Raw genomic sequence first — 25,237 nt, forward strand, 5'->3', positions numbered from 1 at the left:
ACATTCAAGTAAGAAGAGAAAATGTTTTAGACGATACCCAGTCTGCCGACAGCACCTGATCTCCCGCTCTCAAAATCTTATAATTATCCCTGTCTCTCACAATATATTCAGCACTATAATCCTCTAAAAAGCACGCTGAAATACAAAGGAAAACCCTTGGAAAGGAATTTACATAAGCTATCAGCTTGTTTTCCAATCCATGTATTTGACATGTAAAAATTTGTTGTACATGTTATGTGTACGTTGCTTAAAAAAATAATAAAATATTGTTTAAACTAAAAGAAACCCCCATTTGTTATACGTTCTCAGATAGCGCTCTGTGTTTTAGTTGGATCCTTTCATGTAGCATATCTATTTAAGAGTTATTGTCTTTTTTTCTTTCATTGTTTTGACATATTTACATTTAATATTTTAAGTTTTATTATTACCAAAACATTCTGTACCCTCAAACCAATTCTGATGAGCACCTGTGAAAAGCGACTACCTGATTCCAGCGATTACTATATAGTTATAATTACAAATTTTACATTAACCAATCAATACAGACCAACACAAATAAATAAAAAAACAGATGTTTGTCTCGCTCCCGCGTGATGTGTATATACAGGTTTTGGTGTACGAGACAAAATGCAGTGGTCTATATTGTGATGTGAAATCCATGTCCCGGCCCTTTCTCTGGTGGTAGGTGCTGGGTTAGGAGGAGGGTGGTGACGGGGGCTGCATTTTTGTTTTATATTACCTTTCTGCGGCCCGTGTTTTATCGAACAACCTTTGGAGATGAGACTGTAGAAGACAATTAAGACTAAGAAATTATTGGTGCTTAGTATACCAGAGGTACATGTACATAATATACACTGGACGTTTCAGGCTCACAGCACAGTGTGCTAAGATAAGTGCGTCCAACTCCAAACACTGATGACTGCAGGTTCGGAATCCGACAGGTGCGTAATTTGACCTTTGTATTCCTAACCCCTTGATGGTGTACGGACACTAAAATCAGGCATTCACATATCAACTTATAAGCTGATAGAAAAATTTCACAGTAAGTGAAGGATAAGTTAAATGTATGTTTATTAAGTGGATTTAAACGAGCTTTTGGTGAAAAATAGTTTTAGGCCTACCTTTTTCACAAGCAGGAAGTATTCCCTCCCATTGACCGTCTGAACAGTCGAAAGATGCGGTTCTATAGCCGCAGCTTACGTTTTTGTGTTTCACCATAAAAGATGTACCGTGAGGGAAAGAAGAGGCTTCTTCTTCCCAGGATGTTATATTGTGGATATCATTATTCGTTGACACTATGTACTCCGACAAACTAATATTTGGCTTACCACAATTTTCTGCAAATGAAAACGATTAAAATGGACTTCTCAAAGATGTTAAATCATATACGTACCATGGAATCTATCTAACAATATTAATGAAAACAAGATATCTCAGAGTGATCTTGGCGCCCACCATTGAGCCAATTTTGAATGTTCCAATTTTCAAGACTAGCTCAAGGTCAAAATCAAGGTCAAAGTTCATTTCGGTACACAAAACAGTGCATGTGGTCCATGCATGTGGTCCAAATTTGAAAGCTTTAGCTTGAGAAATGTGAAAGTAGGTCACTAGATCAATTTCAAGGTCAAAGTTCATTTTGGTACACAAACACTATGCATGTATCCACGTGTTACAAATAGATAAATAAACTGGTTACTTTCTTACTGCCTTACTTTAAAATCCATAAGACTTTTAAGCGTTAGTTCTCTTAGGCCAACTTACTTCTGTTTTACATGCGGTGTAATTCAAATGCAAAACAGCTAAAACAGCTGTCCCTTTTCGTTTGGCGACACGCATGCATGATATTACGCTCATGGCTAGACCCAGCGAACATTATATATCTGGCCGAGTTCAATATCGGCTCAATAATTATCAGCTTTCCAAATCTGACGTAATATCGGTCCAATTATGTTTCTTAGATATTGTCTGATATTGGCTGAATATCGGACCAATATCAAAAACAGACCGGTTAACCGATATTGGTCCAGTATATAATTATGCTTGCTTAGAAGCGGAACAATACTTTGATACCGCATATAGCTAAAAGCACATACCTGTTTTCTCGCACAGAACTATATCATATGCATCTTTGCCAGTACAATAACATTCACAGTTTTTGCCAAGAAATCCGTTTCCAGGACAAACCTTGTGCGTGCACCCAGCTAAAACAAAGCAATAAAGTACTGTATAGTAGATTGCGATATATTATGATCACATCCACCTAACTGCCATGATAACGGCGGCAATACGTAATAACATGTATAAATGAATTTGTAATTGAAAAACTTATAAATCTTATAAGCTATGAGCAATAATAATTATGTACACGGTAGGTGATATTTCAACTGATCTGTTTACAGGAATGAAAGAAAGTTAAAAATTATTGTAACAAGGAAAACAGTTTGAAAAGTTGAAACAAGTTTCAAGTTTCAAGTTTCAAGTTTCAAGTTTTATTTCAAATCTTGGCCCTTTAAGGGCATCAGCATTACAGATAAATGCATATACATATACAAATTAACAGCCAAAACAGTTCAGCAAACAAATATCATGAACCATCTAAACATTAGTAACATTTACTAACAACAGGAATGTAATCAACATAAACTCAAAGTAGCATGCATGAGCCCTGTCACAAGAAAACCGACCCACACACAAGCGGGTGTAGCATTTTTTCTGCCAGAAGTGAATTTCACTGTACATTATAGTGACGTTATTAATTCAGATAACGCCGCGAAGACATATTAAAAGCTAAATAATTTCACACATAAACAAGGACTAACTTGCCATTTTTTACAAACCCAGGCACTAAAATTTGACAGTCACCCTTTGTCAATAATCAGCTTGATATATATCAGACTGCAACGTATTTTAACCTTTTGAAATTTTGCATCGGACCCGTTAAAAAAATCGGCAAATTACATATTCTCCGGATGCGATTTCGGCATTCTCCGTGATAAGCTGTATATACGTCCGAAGACATCCGAAGACTGCCGAATTTACAATCACACGGAAATTGCCGAGTGTCATTACGGATCCACAAACTTGGAAGACGTAACATGCAACATCTTTTTGCAAACTAATTAGAACATTATAAAATATTTATTGTAGGTAAAACTAGTAATGTAAGAAGGCAATGAAAGTGACGTAAAACAATAAGTATGTCACGTCAAACCGATCCCAGTATATAAATCAATTTAATTTCATTACCTGAACAATCGTACATTTCGCTGACGATTTTGACGTCATAGAAACTGAGTGAAGGCGCCTCTCCAATGACGTCCAAATATGCCGCGTCCTTGGGTTCGATCGTTATAAGATCAGCTGTGCGATTCATTGAAAAAAACTGCATAAAAGAAAAATAAATGAAAAGTTAAAAAAAACAAAAACAATGCGATTGTTTTTGTTTACGTGATGTTAAAAATTTCAGACCAGTTGCTTTACTTTACTTCCAGAAGAACAAACAAGAGGTCTAAGTGGGCCTAGTCGCTCACATGAGGCCCACTTTGACCTAATTAGATGTTGCTTGTGAAAAAGTATTAAATCTAGAAAAGAATTTTAAAAATATTTTTAAAAAAAGACTTAATAATAGTTCTAGCAGCCCCTAAAAGAGGCCAATTGCCCCCATTTGAACAAACTTGGGAGAGGACCATGTAATGATGCCACAGACCAAGTTTAATGAAGATTTTTAAGTGGTGCATGGTATGAATATGTTTAAAGGTATTTCTTTTTTAGCTCTAGTGGCCCCTTAGAGGGGCCTAGTACCCCCATTTGAACAAAAAAATGGGAGAAGATCATATAATGAGGCTTCAGACCAAGTTTGATGGAGATCAATCAAGCGGTTTATGAGAAGAAGTCGTTTCAATGCATTTCTATTTTCAGCCCTAACAGGGGCCACGTGCCCCAATTTGAACAAACTTGAAAAAATCTTATAATGATGCCACAGACCAAGTTTGATGAAAATCCATCAAACGGTAATGAGAAGAAATCGTTTAAAGTTATTTCTATGTTTAGCTCAAGCGGCCCCTAAAAGGTCCAAAATACCCCCATTTGAACAAATTTGGGAGAGGGCCTAGCAATGATGCTACAGATAAAACTTGATGAAGATCAGTCAAGCGTTTGATGATAAGAAGTCGTTTAAACGTATTTCTATTACAAGCTCTAGCGGCCACTAAAGGAGGCTAGAGCTCCCATTTGAACAAATTTGTGAGAAGATCTTATTATGATGATACAGACCACATTTTGATGAAAGATCCATCAAGCGGTTCACGAGAAGAAGTCGTATAAAAGTATTTCTATTTTTAGCTCTAGCAGCCCCCTTAAAAGAACAAAGTGCCCCCATTTGAACAAATCTGATAGACCATAATTATAATGAAGCTAAATACTTAGTTTGATGAAGATCAATCCAGCGGTTCATGTTCAGAGGTAGTTTACATGTTTTTTTTTCTTCTATTTTTAGCTCTAGCGGCCCCTAAAAGGGGACAAGTGCCCCAATCTAAACACATTTGGGAGAGGACTTTATAAAAATGCTACAGACCAAGTCTGATGAAAATTCATCAAGCGGTTCATGAGAAGAAGTTGTTTAAATGTTTTTTTGTTTTTTTTATTTTTAGCTCTAGCGCCCCCTAAAAGGGGCCATGTACCCCCATTTGAACAAAAGAGAAAGATGACCTTATAATGATGCTGCATACCAAGTTTGATGAAGATCCATCCAGCGGTTCATGAGAAAAAGTTGTATAAATGGTTCTCTATTTTTAGCTCTAGCGGCCCCTAAAAGGGGCCAAATGCCCCCATTTGCACAAACGTTATGGAGACCTCATCAGAATGCTACAGACCGACTTTGGTGTTATTCTGACCAGTAGTTTCAGAGGAGAAGATGTTTAAGTAAGAACTTGGACGACTTAAAACCTACTTAAAACTGCACAGTTTATTTCATCAAATATCTATTTGTTTTGTCTCAACTGAAACCAGGATTAAAACGATACTGTTTTAGAACTTGACGTCAACATTGACGTCATTCAATATGTTTATAATACAATAATTACCAGTTTCCCATAATGCATTATGCTCTCATAATCATAGGGTTTGTTATAACTGTCATAGGACATGGCCATCAACTTGTCAAACTGTCGATGATTGGTTTCGTTAATGTGATTATAATGGATTGTCACGTGATTATCACGGTCTGCTCGCATATGCTCGTGATATAATCCAAGCGCGTGTCCTATCTCGTGCACAATCACCTCTTTCTGAAATGCATTTTTGCACATGACTAAGATGAGTTTAAAGACATGTCCCATAGTAATAAAACTGACTACAGATCACTACTTAACCTGCTAAATTTTCATAATGAACTTGACCATCTTTCAGTTTGGACAGTACCACTGACTGTTAAAAGGGGTGCTTACCAAAAAGATACTGACTGAATGGCGGATAGTGCAGATCTTGATTAGACTGCTCGGATGTGCCGGCTGATCATGATCATCACTGGTCGCAAAGGCTGAATCAATTGTGTCCAGCATGACAAGCGATAAAATTTGTCAGCCCACAGTCTTGTTGAAATGACAGTGCACCAACACGTCAGTACGACAAACGCTGATATGATAAAATATGTATGTTTCCATATCAAAGGAAAATTGCTGCACCATGCAATGAAAACAGATAAAACAATAATTATAAACAGAGCATACAGGGAGAACGAATGTTTCTTTCGTGTTAAAGTATCTTCAGCATGACGGAGCGACTGGTCGATATCAACTTCTAGCGAGAAATTATGTAGACACTGTAACGTAACAGGGAACAAACTTGCGTTAATTCTCCTCTTGCATAAAACGTGTAAAAAGCTAAATTGTATGAACACTGAGCATTCATTGCCATTCCAAACTAGTTTTAATAATGCATTACAGGGCCTAAATACGCTTGCAATGTACCATTAAGTTAGCATAACTAAAAGCATGTCTAACACTCGTTTAATCTTTCCTTCCAGCACCTCTAGAAAATGATAATAAAATGCACTTTTACTCTTAGAACATCTTCTGAAAAAAAAACAACATTCTTTCAGGTTTGCAAAAGAACTTATACAGCTTGTGCCATAAAGGGATGTAATAAGAACAAAAGTAATTAAACAAAAGCTATTATTTTATTCTAGTATTTATACCTGTTTTTGTGATAACAACTATATATAAGGTGCTCATAATATATAATAATGAGCTTTTATGGTCCCATCTGCTGGTTATCCATCTCCAGATTTGACCATAATGTGGACCAGTTTATAAACAAAAGCATAAATCAATTTGAAACTTACATACATGCATGGTGGTGCTAGGTTTATGGGCTGCCTACCCTGCATTCTACCAAGAAAAGACTCGCACCTGAAATGTAAATATGAAATCGGATCATGGTTCCTACCCTTTCATCTACGGAAGCCTTGTGGTGACATAAAAACTAGCTGAAAATATTTTTGTAAGTCAAACCGTTAAATTCACAAGACACGCGCTCGGGCCTATCTTATGTAGTCTTGGGGTGACAACTGTGCCCGCGAAATGATGGTTAAGTGACTTCATAACGGTACTTTCTCTTTGATGTCATCCATTCCGTTCTGTTTATGTGACTATTTTCTTTTTATGTGACTGATAGAACAACATAGAGAACAATGGGGGTGTCACATAAATACCGTTTCGTGAGAACGTCCGTGACATTGAAACAAATTAAAACAAATTCGCCATGTTCGTTACCTAGAGGCAGTTCGATGCTTCACTATTTAAGTTAAAGTAGTTGGTGATCAAACTTTTCCTTAATTAGCTATGAACACGGTATACTAGTAGCGTCTAAATATCGCGGACACTTACCCGTATGGAATAGGCACAAACTCGATATAGTCATGATCTTTAGTTTTGTTTGCTTCTACAAAATCAAGACATGTATGCTCTTCCCAGTGGTCCATGGCCATTAGAAGTTTGAACTTGTCACTGATATCTGTATTTTACACAGGCAGAGAATAATTAGAAACCATTCACCGGTTGAAGGTGCTTACTGAAGGAAACTGTTAAAGCGAAAACGAGGTTTAAAATATTCTAAGCCATAAAGTCAAATTAATATGCGTTCTTCGTACAAAGAAATCATATGCAGTTTGGAAGTGGGCATTGGAAACAGTTGTTCGGACTCTGTTCACAGGCGGGGTAGTTGACATTTGCCTTAGTTTGACAGTGTATCAAATATGCCTGTTATCGCTCTATTGTGTCATAATTAAATTGCGTGAAATAGACTCTTGGATGATTTATTATGATATGAGCCGCGCCATGGGAAAACCAACATAGTGGCTTTGCGAACAGCATGGATCCGCGCAGTCTGGTCAGGATCCATGCTGTTCGCTTTCTAAGCTTATTGCAATTAGAGAAACTGTAAGCGAACAGCATGGATCCTGATCCATGCTTGTCGCAAACCCACTATGTTGATTTTCTCATGGCGCGGCTCAAATATAAACTGATTGTAAGGTATTTGTTTACTGAATCCATCATTCAGAATATATGGGATCCTTCGTGGCCATAATCGTGCTTTATCTTTCACGGCGTTTCTCTTGTTTCTTGTTGGGAGTGCATCTTCTCTGTGAAAGAGAAAGAATATCGTGAAACAATTGTTCATTTTGTGATAAACTGAGCAACAAACTTGGCACGCACATCTGTACCTGAAAGCATATCACTCAATCTAAGCTATGGATCCATCTTGTCACGTTGAATTTCCAAAATGGCCGCCATTTTCAAAAGGACCGCCAAGATGGTTGCCAAAAGATAGAAAATAAGCATATGTTAATGATTAGATTAATAAACTTACATATTTTACTGAATTTCTCTATTAAACTCAGCACAAGTGTAATAAAGCACATAAACTGTTGTACTAACAATTTAAAGTCGCCTCATAATTAGCTCAAAAAAAAGAATTTGCATTACTTAATTGCAACTAAAATTCCGCTTTAGTTCATATATACATCATGATGGTAAATTGTAAGGAAGGACAAGGTATTACTATCAGTGAAATTTACCGGAAACATGCGAAATAACCATGTCAGTAGGCGGAAGCGTACGCTATGTACAGTCATGTCAGTGACTGAAATTCTAGTAATGCGTGCTAACCGTATCACAATAACCGGAAGCATGTGCAATAACTCTGCATAAGCATTGTAAATTGTGGTATCTATTATCAGAAGCATGAGCAAAAACCATGTAAATTACGGGGAAAATGCGTAATAATCATGCCAATAACCGGACAACTTTTTTGAATGCAGAATACATGTAACCAGAAGCATTCACAATGTCTATGTCAATAATCGATTTTATATGGCATAAAATATAGAAGACCAATTATTTAGTGTGTTCATGCCTATTAATAACCGGAAGCGTGTGCAATATCGTTTCAACTCAATAAATGGTAATGTCGTACTCGGACTGCTACGCCCTCGTTCAAATATTAAAATGGTTTAGTCTTGCCCATAACAAATTATAGCAAAGCTCATTAAGCAAGCATGTATTAGTTTTTGTGTAATCCAACTTGAGTCTATCAGGAAGTAGAAAATAATTGAGCCGCGCCATAAGAAAACCAACATAGTGCATTTGCGCCAACATGGATCCAGACCAGCCTGGTCAGGATCCATGCTGTTCGCTAACAGTTTCTCTAATTGCAATAGGCTTTGAAGGCGAACAGCATAGATCCTGACCAGACTGTGCGGATGCGCAGGCTTTTCTGGATCCATGCTGGTCGCAAATGCACTATGTTGGTTTTCTCATGGCGCGGCTCATATAATAATTCAATAGAACGACTGAAAGAACCAGAATGTGCTTGTGTTTCAATGTACACTTCAAGCACTTTTCCCGCCTCGTTAATGTCAAGTATATGCAGTATAGAATAAGTGGTTACAAAAATTTGTCTAAAAACACTTACGTGTCAATGACGGTATCCCACAATTCTTTTGTCATTATAAGGTCAAGTTGAAGCTTAACCAGCTCTTCTGTACGCCCCTCAACTGCGTAGTCGTACCAGACTGTAGAGAAAATGACAAAAGTGTACTTTTCAGATGAGTTTTGAAATATTTCTCATCAAAATAAAAACCTTTTGTTTTCTTCCGAAATTTGGAAAGAGCATTTATTGTAACTGTAATTTAAAGTACAGTGATATTTGGGTAGTATATCGTTTAGAACTAGACGCGCGTACAGTCTGTTCCATATACAGTAAAGCTCCCAAGTGCGAGAGTAATGCAATAGAAAAGTAATGCGTCTTTATTTCATAATGTTCTTATAAGATCCTTGTTTACATTTTACTGATTTATATGGTTTTGTATTAAACATTCGTTGCTATATATGTTTTTTTAACTGTAGGTAAGTCTCAAACAAAACTTTTGTTTATTATAAAATATCAAATTGTAAGAATATATTACAAAGTTTCTATTTTTAACTTTTAAACATAATATTGTAAAGAATGGTCTCATAGAGTTTGGAATATGCTTTCGATAAGTGCGAGCTGTTACTTTGGCGGTTAAGGTCGGTGGAGACCGCGCTCAAATTCCGTTCTTAGTAAGATTCACATCCACGATCTCTTGTGTACGAGCAATCCCTTTTTCCAATACTACTGAGCCCAGTTTTTGTGTAAACAATTTCTGATAAAGATCAGTTTTATTTCAGTTCACATTTGAGCCCCACCATGAGAAAACCAACATAGTGCATTTGCGACCAGCATGGATCCAGGCCAGCGTGCGCTTCTGCGCAGTCTGGTCGGTCAGGATCCATACTGTTCGCTAACGGTTTCTCTAACAGCAATAGTGTTTGAAAGCGAACAGTATGTATTCCTACCAGACTGCACAGATTCGCAGGCTGGTCTGGAACCATGCTGGTCGTAAATGCACTATGTATGTTTTCTCATGGTGCGGCTAATTTATTACAAAATAATATTATTAAAGACATTTGTTTAACTTGTAGCAGAATCATCCTTAATAGTTTCTGGGCACGTGACCATTAGTTCCACTACTATCCACATAAGGTTTTTTCTTCTTTTTAGTAGACAGCGAAAGAAAATAGTCCTTAGTCATCAAGGAGAGTTTTCTTTCTTTTTTTATGAATAAACGTCATAACAACAACAACAAAATCAGCAACAAAACAACAGGGATAATAACAAAATAATGTAAAGCAATAAACACAATTACAAACAATCTTTCTTACCTCTAGATGGGAACTTGCTCGTCGGTCCAGTGTAGTCTTCTGTCAATAGAACAAAAGACATTTGATATTAATGTTTTCTAAAATTGAGTATGTGAGACAGTTTCTTATATCAAAACTTAAGAAAGGGCGCAGTTTCTATACACAAGAAACTAAAGTGTATTCAACTTGGTAGACCCCTAATTACATTCGACAATTTTCGTGTGATTACGTGCACTCAAATATACTAAAATGTATGTGTTTGTGACAACCGAAGAATGCCGAAGTAGGATACGGAGTTGCACGGAAATTGCCGAATGTGAGTACGGACTTGCTTCGGGATGGTAATTTTGTACAGGCTGCCGCGGCTTGTTCTTAAACGCCCACCCCTCCCCACTATCCTCACCCCCACATAAAATGCAATTTCGAAAACACCCCAGTTTTGTAGATTTATATTTTAGAAAATGATCTATTTACCATATAAATACATTGTATTTTTATTACTTATCTTTGATAGCAACTTCCGTTCAATTCATGTTGATATGTATTCTTTGATTTGATGATTTTACTTAAATTACCTTTCCAATGTTATTCATACGGCGGTCATTTAAATGAACCATTGCCCCCAAATTTTAGCCAAGCATGGCTGTAGATAACACCCTTGGGCAATGAAAAATGGTCTTAGTTGACAGGTGGTCTGTGAACCCAAGAAAATCTACAATATTTATGGTTAGATGGGAAGAGAAAATAGTAGCCTTTATAAGCCGGGTTTACAGTACTGGCTTTTATTCCGAATTGGTCTGTAGTACATGTTTCACTGTATTCTTCACTAGTATTAAAGCTACTCGCGCACAGCTTGGGTTAATTTTTTCAACATGTTCATTTCCACCATGTTAAGCATAGAATGAAAACTGTTAAACTAGGTGAAAATGAAGGTTAGGTATTGCGGAAGAATGTATTTTTTTCTGCATTATTTAAAAAATGTTGCAATTGTTTATTACCTTCTGCACAATATTTTTGGTTATTTATAGGAATACCTTGCAAAATTCTTTTGTCAATAACATTGTTACACTAGACACTTTCAGAGTACTCACTTTTTATGCGTTTTTTAGAGAAACTATTTCTCACTTAAAATGTATGGATTAGTCCCTTTAACCTATTTTCGCTAGTTCACACGAATAAGAAGTAAAGGTCGAGTGGCCTTGCACAATCAAAATTACGTTTCTTGACAGAAATAGGTTGACTTACTTTTATAATCGGTTTCTACATCTTCAATAATTTGATCTATGGAACGTAGTCTAGCGACATGTAATATGCCAAACTGAAAAAAATAAAAGAACGGAAAATTATGCGACCATTTATTTTATAAAAATAAAAACAGTACAGAAAGAGCTATTTAAGTTCGCCCATGTTAGTAAAGGTTTGAGTTTTTTTTTTGTTTTTTTTTTTTCGTTGTTTCTCGGCACTTTCATCCCTCTGTCAAACACTGAGCATGAAAATCACGCATTTTAGACTCCTAATCACGGTTTTACAACCTGCGTAGGCATGCCATTTATTTTCCACAAAAAGATTAGACATTATCTTTCAAACTTACATTTTCTTTAAATTTGGTCGAGTTGGGAACACATTAAAATTCAGTACTTAGATTTCTCACGGCAACTTTGTAGACTGTATGCAACAGTATTGTGCTATTTTCGTAAGCAGGCAGACGTAATTTGAGTCTGAAAAGCTATACTATCAACACTGACATGTTTTTTATGTTGACAGTGGCAAAAGCTCCTTCTGCGAGTGGGAAAGAACAACACCTTTATGAACTTTATGAGAGGCTTTACTTAGAAGACATGTATATGAAACATACGCGAGAACAAATGCGACCTTCATTATAATGCATTGTTAAAGCAAGGTTATCATCTTCCCAACTGACTTTAAACCTACCTACAACCTTACATCTGTCCACCGCCCCCTCTCACGTTCGCTTATACAATTAAAACTTTAATCAAGTCTAGTGGAAAAAAACAACACTTGTGTACATTCGCATGATCGACCTATCTGTACAACAACCAGACACTAATACAACCAAAATACAATTCTACATGGTTTTCTAAACATTAAAGATTCTTTGAAATTGAAGATATTTTTGTAAAGAAAACATTAGTTTAACTTACCAGCATAAAACCGCATAACACGACTTGCACATCCATTTTATTCCTGTTGTAATGACGTGAGAACTTTCTTGAACCCGGATCTTAATGATAAGCTTCTCTCAATTGCAGTATCATGTTTATCAAAATAGTGTAGCCAATGAGTTAACAGGATAATACTCCCAAGTGGTTTACAATATGTCTATTGGTCGAAATTTTATACCAGTTCAAGGATATCACACTATTTCTGTGAATAAAATTAAGAAATTCTGGAAATGCATACTATAAAATATGGAGTGGAGCATCGGAGTGTAGTCTGGAATGTGATATTGTAGTGAGCTTGGAGTGAGATTTGGAGCAAAAAATCAAATGATTTAGATCATATCAGATATAATGGTAACATGACAAATGTCATAAAGATGGCAAGTAGTGGAGCAGGGATGCTCTTGAAGGTGCCGCTTCTGCTGGTAATGATAATAATGATGGTGATAATAATGTAACACTTTTACACTGGGTAGTTATATAGTTTGTAAGTGAGAGGTAATGAAGAGTCGTTTAATACATTATGCTAGTATTGTGTTTATTCAATGTTGTTTATTTTTGTGATGAGGAAAATTCTGCTGCTGATGATGATGATATTGTTATTCTGTTGAACTTAGAAAAGTAGACACGATTATGGCAGGTTATTACGCTGTTAAAATTTGATTATGTTGCTTTTATTTCTTTGTTGTTGTTGTTGCTGCTGCTGCTGCTGCTGCTGCTGCTGATACTGCTGCTGATGATGATGATGATGGTGATGACGATGAAAAGGATGAGGGGATATTTTTAATGATCATTTTGTAATTGAAAATGCGAATCGTATGTATATGATCATGACTATTGTTGATATGTTTGTTTTATGGTGAAAATTATGCTTGTGATGATAAAGGTGTTTATTCAACATTTTGTTAACTTATTAGCCAAATTATTCATTTGTTACCCTGTCCGTTTAAAAAAATAATCTTTAAAATCATTGCGCAAATATAAACAAGTTTATTGCGCTGTGCATTTCATGAATTGGGCAGGCTTACCAAGCTTGCGTAACATCCAGCGAAAGACAAAATATAGTTCCAGAGTATTTTATTGAGTTGGGTACCTCTGAAAGCACTGAAATGTCTCTTATCAAAGAGTTTACCACGTCGATGAAATTAAATTATGACAGCTTCATTTTAAATGACCCGAATAAGATATGTGCAGTACGTTAATTCTTCCGCGAGACTTCGCGGATGAATCCTAACTACATTCTGGGCACTTGTCGGCGAACACACGTGACCTGTTTATAACAACGCTTCTACGACTTTGCGTTTGAAAATACGGGCTTCGGTTTACCGAAAAAATACTACGAAGATCGGCCGGATAAAAATGATGCAAAATCGCACGTGGCGAAAATGCAACGTTTATTACTTCGTTCTAAATCGTAACCTTTCTGAAATTTTGACTGGTTCGGATAATTTGCTTACGATACACGTCGCAAAAAATTAAGCCGTCACTCATTCTTGATGACACATGGGTTGAATTTTGCAGTCAGTAAGCGGATAAATTATCGGGAGAAAAAGCTCTTACTGGTTTGTTTAATTACTAGAAAGATAGAAACAGTGTCATTTTAATAAATTAGCGCACAGGTTACAATTAATTCATAAACTGATTTTCATTTCCGTACGCCGAATCCTGGCTTTATTCTACGTTTTCCGGATAAATGACGTTACGCCATTACTTCCGGTTTATCAAACGTGCAGTACTACCTTAAGAAAAGTGTACGTATCCGGATATAATATTCTGGGTAAATATCGAGCTGTTTTATGAAATTTTAACATTCAAGTAAGAGACATGATTGAAAGGAACACCCATCCCCACACCCACCCTGCTACCGACCACGTAAAAATGGTTCAAACATCTTTCAGCCCAGAATAATTATTTTTTATTCTTGCTCTAGAATCTCACTCAAAAATTACACTACGATGAAACTCTAGAATCTATTCAAAATTTCACTGCGAGCTTCCATTCCATATTTTGTAGTATGCCATCCAGGAAAACAATATACTTAAAATAAATAAATAAGACTGATATCTTAAAGGATGTCACAGAAACATCAAAGAAAGCTAATTAAATGTAAAAAAAAAAGAAAGAAAACAAAGAAAGAAGAAAAATCAATGAACGCAGAATGAAGAAAAGAAGGGAAGACAGAAAGAAGAACGAAAAAAAGTAACTAAGTATGGAGGCAGCCATCTTAATGTTTATAACGTCATTTACACACCACTGAATTATTCATCTACTAACTACCTTTTTCAATAGATTAATTCTTAAGGATGTTTTTAGTTAAAGATAAAACACTATTCTTGTTGGAAAAATAGAGAAACCTTTTCAGAAATAAAGAAATACAGACCAAATATACATAAAAAATATACCCACCGTTTTATTTTACGCTGCCATTGAAACAAAATGGTTGATATTTTGATCAAACGGTTACTATTTTGATCAAATACTGAAATGTTTAAGCTGTAACATTCTCAGCTATCATTTAAAGACATTTCTGCATCTGTATAATTTTACTTATTGTACGACCCTCATTACTACGTCAGAAACAATGAACGGAAGTTTATGAAAGCGGAATCTTAAGTGATTTCCGGTTGTAAATAAAACCAGCATTGTTATCATGAACATAGAAAAATAAACAATGACACGGACTAAAGGATTACACTGTTTTCTGTTTTTTATTCTGGAACTTACATTACATATAAACGCAAGTAAGTGTCCTTAAAATGTATAAACCTTGATAAAAATTGTATATTCGTAATAGCATTCGATAGTTTTCGTGAGATTACGTTTTGGCCATTACGCAGTAATTCGGTCAAAATGTGATTTCGTGGTGTAATCGAAAGAAGTCCTTAATAAATAGATCCTAATTCTTCTATTTTTCGCGAGTTTTGCGCTAACACCCTGGGTCAAATGGGCATTATATATTTCACTCGTGGAATGAATTTTACATAAAATAAGACACTTTTCGTGCTAATATTCACAAGTCTTCGAGTTGTGAACTTGAAAATGTAAAGGTGTTTATTCTGCGGACCTCTTTCTGAAATGCGGAAATATGAGAGTACCTGACTTCAGTTGATTTGCATTTCACTGTTCAACACCCCTTTTTCTTTTCGTTTTCTTGAAGCAAATGTATGAATATCTTGTGGAAAATAGGTCTTCGGAGGTGGGGGGGGGGGGGGGGGGGGGGGGGGGGGGGAGAGAGAAATCTAGAAACTGTATCAAAATTGTTCCGAAGTAGCTGAATTTTATATGAAACAAAGAACAATTTCTTTTATTAGTATATAACCTTTTCGTGTATGACTATTCGGTATTTTTCGGACCATAATGCAACCTCCGCGCAGGAATATTGTCAAACAATCAAGGGATGGGGGGTAACACTCTGTTGGAGTTTTACCATAATTTAGCTCGAACGAGCACCTGTATTTCCGTTCATACCGGAGAATGCCGAAGAATGCTGAAATCGAATACTGCAAATGAGATCCAATTCACATGAAATTATCTTTTATTTATTTCTTTTTAAAGATCGTTGCATCATTCCACGCGGTGGCCAATATAGAAGGTCTGTTTTCCGTCCTCAGTATGGTTCGAACACCAATAAATATCCTCCAGGCAGGCGAATAAGTCATGGAACGAAAATAGTGATCACTTGCAAGAAGGACATTTACCATGATTTAGCGACACAGTTTTCTTTTAGCAAGTGTCAAAATGGAAAATGGGACCCGGCTCTACCGCAATGTAAAGGTATCGTGTTTCTTTGTATATTTTTGATCATTTGTGCCGCGCCATGAGAAAACCAACATAGTGGGTTTGCGACCAGTATTGATCCGCGCAGTCTATTCAGGATCCATGCTGTTCGCTTTAAAAACATATAGCAATTAGAGAAACCGTTAGCGAACAGCATGGATCCTGACCAGACTGCGCGGATGCGCAGGCTGGTCTGGATCCATGCTGGTCGCAAACCCAGTATGTTGGTTTTCTCATGGCGCGGCTCATTTGTGTGTTTGATTGTATTTAAAGGCTCATAATGCATTTGTATAAGATCATGAAGATGTGGTTGCCACATTTTCCATTATGAACATAAAATACATTAATTTCTTGTTAGATCCCATTTCCGATAAATGTTTTCTTTATGATTTGTCGTAGGTTTGAATATTGCTGAATATAATGGAATGTTTTATTGATTCTATTGTTTTTTTATTACAGAAAGCACTTGATTTGATTCGACAACTACATGTATATCGCGACTCTTGGTTCCTAGCTATAATTGGGACCATTTGAAAACTAGGATACAATCTAGATATAGCATGTTCGAACTGTGAAATTATTCTCTACAGTATAAAAGCTTGCTGACTTGTAAATCCCTGAAAACGTCGTAATATACACCTATAGTGATACTAGGATCCAATGATACGACAGGGTCTATTCCTATTGTGGTGACCTTTAATATTTCATAACACATTGTGATGAACACGTGACTGCAAACTGTTTTTTCAGTTCAAAGAAGATGTAGAGCACCAAAAGCTATTCAACACGCCACTGCGTCAGAGCCTCTAACGCCAAATATAACTTTCCCACACGGCACGACTGTGACGTATACATGTGACGTAGGTAAGATGGCAACCGGAAGTAATACTGTCGTCTGCGACAATGGCGAATGGAGCGCATCAAACTTTACATGTTTAGGTAATGAAACATTAATTTTATTTTTGCTGTACATATGCAAACTTTATATAGACAAACACGAAGATGCCTCCATGGCCGGATGGTAAAGGTTACTTAACCGTCACTGATGTGGGTAAGAAACCTCGATTAGCTGTAGAAAACGTCGATGTGTGGAAGTCATTCAGCTTACGGGAGGTCGGTGGTTCTACTCAGGTACCCATCCGTTACGAATCAATTCAGAAATGGACACCTGGGGCCTTCTTCCACAATCAAAAGATGGAAAGTCGATTTATGACCTATATTTGTGTCGGTGTGACGTAAACACCACCACCACACAAAAAATAAAGATGTCACATAACTTTGAATCAAATCTGATTAAAATACAATATGTGTAAAGATCCTTTTGAAAGCAAAGAAAGTAATTTAACATCATAACAACTCAATTGTTTGACTGATCCATGGCCGGTGATCAAAGATCATACCAGTATCTAATGGATAGCAGTGTGCTACCAGCTAACAGAGCTTATTCTCGAAGATGCCGTTGCAAAATCAGTGTCGGATAAAACAAATACTCTAATATAAGTATTTCAACTGAAAAGTTACGGAAAAAAAAGGAAGAAAGTAACGTCACTTGTCTTATGTGACACAGGTTTTCAGCCACGTTTAAACACGAAATATAAGCATATATCTACGCAATTATATGGAGTGTACGGAAATTCCCGAAGATTCACGATTGTTTATAAGTAGAAACAAAATTATTATGTTTCTTTTCAGATGGACGAGGATGCCTTATACCGAGTGGGGCACAGTACAGAAGGTCTGAATTCCGTTCGAAAGCTGGTTCCAGCACCGGTAATTACCCCGCTGGTTCCATGATTGGCAGTGGAAGTACTATAGTGGCTATTTGTAAAAAGGACAAATACGGAGATGTTATAACAAAATGGATTTCAAGTAAATGTCAGAGTGGCGAATGGATTCCTGCGTTGCCAGGTTGTAAAGGTAAATTATTCCCTTTTACATATACAGCTGACAATTTCTAAATTAGTAATCAGTCAACTGACCAGACATGCCCTGATTTTAAGCTTCCAATTTTTTTTTTGCGTCGCAGTTGAAATAATCACACTTGAACACTATGTTCCAAAATACAACACTAGCATTACATAGAACTACACAATATGATTTCACTTTTTAAAAGATATTTTTTTCTCTGAACTAACTTACCGGATTTTGGTAGATCTACAACGTTTATCATTTTTATCGTTTATGAAGTTGAGAAATATGGATTTAAAAGGCTAAATAAGCAACTTAATGTTTCCAGTTTACAGCAGATGTCGGGCACCACCGTCGATTGAACATGCAATCGCATCCGAAAGAATAACGCCTTATATAACATTCCCACATGGCACTACTGTGACGTACACATGTGACGTAGGCAAGATGGCGACAGGAAGTGATACTGTGATTTGTACAGACGGACAATGGTCTAATACGAACTTCCAGTGTGAAGGTACCAAGCAATTGAAAAAATTAAGGTCTAGGTGCACAGAAATTAAAAAGTAAAGAGATTTTTAGCTGTCTTCCCTTCGTTAATGGGAAATAACTGAAAGCAAAATTGAAGTTATCTCTAAAATCCGACCACCATCACTTGTAGAACATTGTTCCGGAATAAAAGCACAAACAAAGTGCTTGTTATTATTACTTACTAGTGTTACATTGCCTAAATTAATGACGTTTATGATAAGCGGTCAAAATTCCTGACAGTCCCCGCATGTGATTACTTTACAGTTTTTGACTCGTAATTTTTGCAGATACAGAACTTATTCTATGACACGTGATAAAATTTGCGTTTACATTAATAATACTAGATAATTTATATCACAAAGTCTGCGACACGTGACATGATTACAAATTAAATGGCACGTGAAATTAATTACACTTGAATCGTGATATATTAATTTACATGTCCATTATCCAGACAACCCTGACTATATGCCGGGCACAACGACTGTCATATCGACTACTACTAAGAGGAGGAGATGCTCTCAGCTGACAGTCGGAAATGGTAAAATCTCTGTCCGAGATACAGCCTACGATACCTATGACGTCACGTGTAACGCTGGATTTCGGCTAAAGTCTACAAAAACTAACACATATATATGCAGAGGAGGCACGTGGATTGATGAAGAACCTAAATGCGTGAGAGGTATACATATGTTTAATAATTTCAACAATCTCAATACGTCTTGCTTTTGTAAATCAAGATAAAATATGATATTTAATATATGTAACAAATTGTGTAAAATGGATTTTATACCATACCATAAAAAAAAACAATATAAATACAGATTTAATACGATAATAATATATTTATACAGTTTTAAAGATCTGTTTTGATATTAATCATTGAGAGTGCCCCTTTAACGAAGTGAATTTAGTAGAAAATGTTATTCAGCTCTACATCAGTGCGAAATCTCTGACACAATGAGAAGAGGGTCCGAGATCAAGTCGAAGGCAACAGGGGAGATAATTAATGTTATGTTCGTCCACCATTGGACACAAGTCGTGCAAACGTGTAAAGTGAAACTGAGAAATGCGAAAAGCAGGACGGCAAGATGTGTAAATGGGCGCTGGCGACCGACTCTTATGACTTGTCCGGACATCAGCGAAAATCGCCAAAGAAATTCTGGTTTGTATGATCTTAATGAAAAGCATGGTATTGCTTTACTTACAATACTTGAATAATATTCTCCAAAGCACTTAAAGTATTATATAAAGTTAAAATAAACATAGCGTTTGAGATTTTCATTCTTCATTCGGCTGAAAGTATCGTACTGATACGGCAAAACAAACAGGTTTCCGGCCTTTGGTCTCAGTTCCCGTTAAGGTAACCTTCATGCGTCAACTAAACAATGGCGGATTCAAACTTTAAAAAAATCTTGCAAATTAAGCAAGTGGTTAAATCTGATGTTTATCGATAATAAATGAAGAAAAAAAATACTGTTTTAATGAAATATGTACTTTGAAATGGTGCATTCATCTGTGCTTCGCTACTGCAGAACTTTATTTCATTAGAAGGCCAATAGCTGATCTATAGCCTTGTTTGAGAAACTGAGTGTAAAATCTTTGAATTTGCATCATCTAGATATAGATTTCGACAACAATGCTCCTGATGAAACCACCAAACAGACGCCAGCCACGACGTCATGTATGAGCCAGACAACTTCCGGTATGACGTCATTTACTATAACGACCACCCCTGTCACAACACAAACCGTGTCAACTTTGCAGCAGGGTAATGGGGATTTTTTTTTTTAATTAAATTTTTAAAATTTAATTTTTTTTCTTGGCCAATGAAATCGCGTCATTTCAATTTCATTTAAAATTTTAAAATGTATTGAATAAAATCAAAATTTCCCCAGACGAATATATGCAACTTACTTTGTCCTGATTTGAGCAACACACGACTAAGCCTGGTGTAAGTGGCACTTTTTGAAGTATTACCGACTTTTCATTTTCGCTTTCTTTCCAACGCAATTGAAAGACAAATCAAGAATTTAAATTACTAATAAAATTTCAATACTGCAGACGAAACTACAACTGGAGAAATGGTATCTCAGACGATAACTGAAGATTTGTCAACTTTCATCATGACGTCAGTGAACACAGCAACCTCGACAGAGACGATTCTTTTGACATCAACTGAGGACCAAGAAGCATTTGATATGACGTCATCTAATCAGACGACGACCGTTACTACGCCACAGATGACAATTTCGACATCATCTGAAGATAAAGCAACATCTGGTATGACGTCATCTACGAAAGCGACCACTGTCACTACGGCACAGGTGACAAGTTCGACATCACATGAGCGTCAATCAACACCCGGTATGACGTCATCTACTCAAAAGACCACCGTTACTAAGGGACAGGCGACAAACTCGACATCATCTAATGGTAAAGCAACATCCGGTATGACGTCATCTACTATAGAGACCACCGTCACTACGGGACAGGCGAAAAGTTTGACATCATCTGAGCATCAAGCAACATCCGGTATGACGTCCACCACTGAAACGAACTACGTCATTACAGCTCAGATGCCAGGTTATGGATTACATTTCTCTTAGGCAACAACATAATGCATCGTCATAGAACACTATTTCTCTCATTTTAACCCTTACCCTGCTAAATTTCTATAATGAACTTGTACACCTTTCAATTTGGACAGGACCATTGACTGTTAAAGGGGGTGCTTACCAAAAAAGGTACTGACTGAATGCCGAACAGCGCAGATCATGAGACTGCACGGACGTGCAGGCTGATCATGATCTACACTGGTCGCAAAGGCAGAATCAGTCTAGTCCAGCATGATCAGGGGTAATGAGGCAAGTAAATGTTTTTCGTGTGTTAAATCTGCTTACAGTAATTCAGCTTCAACTGTATTTCACATAAATCTCACATTTTAGCTTGATGCCATGGTATTTATTGACCATCTCCTACATTAAGCAATTCCAAACATGAGAAATAGTAATATACCTTTTTATTTTCCGAGGTACAATAAAATTCTTGCAAATTTGCACTATGGTCAGATTAACGTCCAAAATAAGTACTGTTGTCAAAATATATTTCTTCATCTGTACTATCGCCAAATTTTAGACTTGTATTTTTACAGGCATTTTTTACTGTAAAAGTATCCTCCTGCATTTATACTGTCTTAACTATCGAACTGTCTTAAAAAGTATCGATATACAACTTTAATAGAGCCAACGCAATTTATGGCACTCCGGGGCCGCGTGGTTAAGGTCGCTGACTTCAAATCACTTGCCCCTCATCGATGTGGGTTCAAGCCTCACTCGGGGAGTTGAATTCATCATGCGAGGAAGGCATCCAGCATCCAGCTGGCGTACGGAAGTTGGTGGTTCTACAGGTTCCCGCTCGTGTTGAAATAATGCAGGGAGGGGCACCTGCGGTCTTCCTCCACAATCAAAGCGGGAAAGTCGCCATTTTACCTAAAAAGGTTTGGGTGCAAACCTTTTAAACCCAAAAAAATTTAATAAATAAATTTTTATGGTCCCCGCAGGTTGCATCCTGCTTTCTTTTATTTTTCTTGTACAGTATGCTTGTCAAATTCTCATAAACTAATAAAGGTTTCAAAATTATATATTTTCCCTGCAATTGTTCAGTAAAAATTCTTAAAAAAGGGGGGGGGGAGAATTCGCCAGTTTATTTTTTCCCTTAAAGGATTTTTGCAGTCTCGTGTTTTTACTTCAACTGATGAACGTGTGACCGACAAGGGACTTGAGAAAATTATAAAAAAATTTCACCCAAATTTGGGAAAGAGGTATTTAAAGCCGCCCCATGAAAAAACCGACATACTGAAATTTAAAGACCAGCAGGATCCAGACCACCTACGCTTTCGCGCAGTCTGGTCAGGATCCATGCTTTCGCTAACGTTTTTCCCAAATGAAATTTGGCTTTGAAAGCGAACAGTATAAAACCCTGACAAAATGAAAGGGAGGGGGCGGGTGGTCTGGTTTAATTGCGGGTCGCAAACGACTATGTTTGTTTTCTCAGGGTGCGGCTCATTTTTTTTTTTTAAGTCAGGGGCCGTAAAGATAGTCGGTAATTTCCTTTTTGGGTTTTCCGTATGTGAACACAGCTGCTCGTTGAACTCGTTTAGGGGCCCGAAAAATGCCAAAAAAAAAACGATGGAATACAAAAATCGCACGGAAATTGCCAAATTGCCGTTTCGGCTTGCATGCTTCCTGATTTTATATTGAAAATAAATTTTTTTAAAAGGAAAAGGTACTTTTTCCCTCTTTTAAAAACTTTTGTAGCCCGACGAAGACCCACCCGGAAGGGTCGAATAACTTTTTTTCCAGCGGGAACCACGGCGGGTGTAAATTTTAACCTCTCCAGCTCCATCTAGGCCGAACTGTGGAACGTACCAATATAAGTAAATCTTTTCCGGGCACTGAACCTATGGGGATTCGGGCCGCAACAGGGAATAAAACCCCCCCCGTCGAACCCGGCCCTTGGGCGTTGTAGCCCCAACCTGCTGACCATTGCCCCCCAAATTTCCCCTCTGAATTTCTAGTGGAAGCTCAAGTGTGCAAATAAGGTTCTTTTGAAATGAAATTCAAATTTGTTTTTTTTTTTCCCCATAATTAGAAAAACTCGGATTCAAGTGGCATACTCCGGGCCAGTTCACTGAAATAAGGTGACCTTGGCAACTTCACGTTTGTATCCTAAAACAAGGAAGATATGATGGATTTTTTATGAAGGGTTCCCCCCAACAGCGAGGCGGTGGTCCAGCACGAAAGGATGTTATTTATATTTTGTTTTTCTTTTTTTTTAATTGATGTTTTTTTTTATTTGCATGGGCTGTTGGGATTTTTAAAGTGTTTGCAACAATTTGCTCCAAAAAGCCTGATTTCTTTTAAACCGTCACAAAAAACAAGCTCTTCCCCTGGGTTTCAAAACTCGCGACCTCACGTTTAATTTCTCATGCCCTAGCTACGGGGCCCTTAAACCAGGAACACACCCATTTAATCAACAGACGACACTTGAAAGGAAGTAAAGGATTTATTTTTAAAAACCAGATAGGGGGTTTCTTTTTTTACGTTTTGGGCAGACAGATGGCGGAGGGGCCCAGGTGGAGAAAAAGGGTCAAATCCCCCAAAAAAAAAAAAAAATTTTTTTTCGGGAACACTGTTTTAATTAAAAATTTGGGCCCACCATGAAAAAACCAAATAGGGGCATTTGCAATCGGCATGGATCCAGACCTGCCTGCCATCCCGCAGTTTTTTTTGGTCGGGAAACCCATACTTTTTCGCTAAGGGTTTTTTTTTAATTTGGCAATAGGGAAATGAAGGCAAACAGTGTAGACCCGACCCAACTGCGGGGATGCCAGGGGGTCTGGCCCCCATGCTGGTGCCTTTGCCCATGTTGGTTTTCACATGGTGCGGCCAAATAGTTATATGTTGCAATTTTATGTTTCCCACCTCGTTTACAAATGGAAAGGAAATATAATGTAAAAGTAAAAATGAAACGTTTTTCGTTGTTCATGCGAAATGAAGGGCAAATTTATGTCTGAAAAATTTAAAAATAAACCCGCTGCCTTGATTCATGGATTTGTCGACCTATTCTTTTTTCCCTTTTGAAATGAACCCCAAAAAAAATATATTTCATTTTTTAAGTCCCTTGCACATGTAAAAAGAAAATTTATGGCAGATGTTTGTTTGGGGAGTATTAAACGTCCTCAACGAAAACGTTTTACTTTTTTTAATCTCTTCAGAAACTAGAAATTATTGCTTGCTTCTTTTTCAGGTAAGGGAGGGCCCAAAGAAAGCGACTTTTTTGTACGAAAGTTACCCCAGCGGCCATATAATTGGCCCGGGAAAACCTAGCGAGAAACCAAAACTTTTACAGATCCCACGACGGGAAACTTAAATGCATAGAAAAAAAACTTTAGTTGCCGGCTTGCTTACTACCAATCTTTTATAAATCGTGTTTTGTCTTTGAAAATGCAGTTTTGCCTCTCAAAATATAGTATCATAAGCCTATTCACTTCCAAAAGTTTGGGACAACTGTTAAATTGGTCGTAATATGAAAGGGTTTGCTAATTTGTTATTCTGTAAATAAAATTTTTTGTGTACTTAAAAAAACGTAAGGCGAACTTCTTTCGTTTCGAATTCGAGGAGACCGACACAATCTGTTCAAGTAAATTTTTATTTCGAGCAATCGAAAAATTTTTGAAATTACTTGGGGAATTGCAAGGGGACTGACGTTGAGCTCCCGAAAGAGATGGAGTTCCTTGTTTCGACTTCGAGAGAAACTAAGTTCGAAACTATGTATTTTAAAATTGCGTTACATTCTCACTTTTAATGTCGAAGGAAGTGCTCTCGTCTTTTCAAGTAAAAAAACTTTCTGGCTGGATGTCGGAGTTTCTTTTTTTGCCCGGGTTTGTGCTGTGACAAATGACAAATCTGAATTTATCGATAGGCTACTTAAGTTTAAAGTTCATTTCAACCAAAAAAGTTTTGGTTGTTTTGTGGGGGTAAAAAAAGGTAATTGAAAATTAAAAAAAAACCAAAAACATCAGGGGGATGGTTTAAAAGGGGACAAGCCTATGATTAA

At 36.9% G+C, this 25,237-nt stretch overlaps 2 protein-coding genes across 5 annotated transcripts in view; one reads left to right on the forward strand and one right to left on the reverse strand.

The window, feature by feature from the left end:
- The window catches only part of LOC123556750 (sushi, von Willebrand factor type A, EGF and pentraxin domain-containing protein 1-like), a 29,954-nt gene extending 17,368 nt beyond the window's left edge, over positions 1-12,586 (reverse strand). For 2 of the 3 annotated variants that reach the window (XM_053525459.1, XM_053525458.1), the window contains exons 1-12: positions 12,383-12,585; positions 11,466-11,538; positions 10,242-10,280; positions 8,971-9,070; positions 7,542-7,639; positions 6,885-7,011; positions 6,341-6,407; positions 5,082-5,285; positions 3,247-3,382; positions 2,094-2,201; positions 1,122-1,337; positions 38-135 (exon numbers count right to left, since the gene is read on the reverse strand). In XM_053525459.1, the coding sequence (XP_053381434.1) occupies positions 38-135; positions 1,122-1,337; positions 2,094-2,201; positions 3,247-3,382; positions 5,082-5,285; positions 6,341-6,407; positions 6,885-7,011; positions 7,542-7,639; positions 8,971-9,070; positions 10,242-10,280; positions 11,466-11,538; positions 12,383-12,418 (1,302 nt within the window). In that variant the 5' untranslated portion in view covers positions 12,419-12,585. Of the gene's footprint in view, positions 1-37; positions 136-1,121; positions 1,338-2,093; positions 2,202-3,246; positions 3,383-5,081; positions 5,286-6,340; positions 6,408-6,884; positions 7,012-7,541; positions 7,640-8,970; positions 9,071-10,241; positions 10,281-11,465; positions 11,539-12,382 lie in introns of all 3 variants that reach the window. The other variant, XM_053525460.1, reaches the window with a different exon arrangement.
- Positions 12,587-14,983: 2,397 nt separating this feature from the next.
- Positions 14,984-22,035, forward strand: LOC123556783 (complement factor H-like). 2 transcript variants are annotated; one of them, XM_053525462.1, is made up of 9 exons: positions 14,984-15,141; positions 15,956-16,174; positions 16,928-17,116; positions 17,870-18,094; positions 18,414-18,602; positions 19,071-19,298; positions 19,548-19,781; positions 20,238-20,321; positions 20,681-22,035. In XM_053525462.1, the coding sequence occupies exons 1-9, from the start codon at positions 15,072-15,074 to the stop codon at positions 21,223-21,225; spliced, it is 1,983 nt and encodes a 660-aa protein (XP_053381437.1). In that variant the 5' UTR covers positions 14,984-15,071; the 3' UTR covers positions 21,226-22,035. The 2 variants fall into 2 exon arrangements, with proteins under 2 accessions (XP_053381437.1, XP_053381436.1); XM_053525461.1 differs by having other exon boundaries at positions 20,238-20,387; positions 20,681-22,032.
- The last annotated feature ends 3,202 nt before the right edge of the window (positions 22,036-25,237 follow it).

Source organism: Mercenaria mercenaria, chromosome 15, assembly GCF_021730395.1.
Source record: "Mercenaria mercenaria strain notata chromosome 15, MADL_Memer_1, whole genome shotgun sequence".
NCBI classification, from domain to species: Eukaryota; Metazoa; Mollusca; class Bivalvia; order Venerida; family Veneridae; genus Mercenaria; species Mercenaria mercenaria.

What these genes read in the sequence shown, in the direction of transcription:
- LOC123556783 (XM_053525461.1), top strand. Translation starts at nt 15,072, where the DNA reads ATGACACGGACTAAAGGATTACACTGTTTTCTGTTTTTTATTCTGGAA. An exon ending in TGCGTTGCCAGGTTGTAAAG is followed by an intron (nt 18,095 to 18,413) that starts GTAAATTATTCC and finishes TAATGTTTCCAG; the next exon opens with TTTACAGCAGATGTCGGGCA. An exon ending in CGTGTCAACTTTGCAGCAGG is followed by an intron (nt 20,388 to 20,680) that starts GTAATGGGGATT and finishes TCAATACTGCAG; the next exon opens with ACGAAACTACAACTGGAGAA.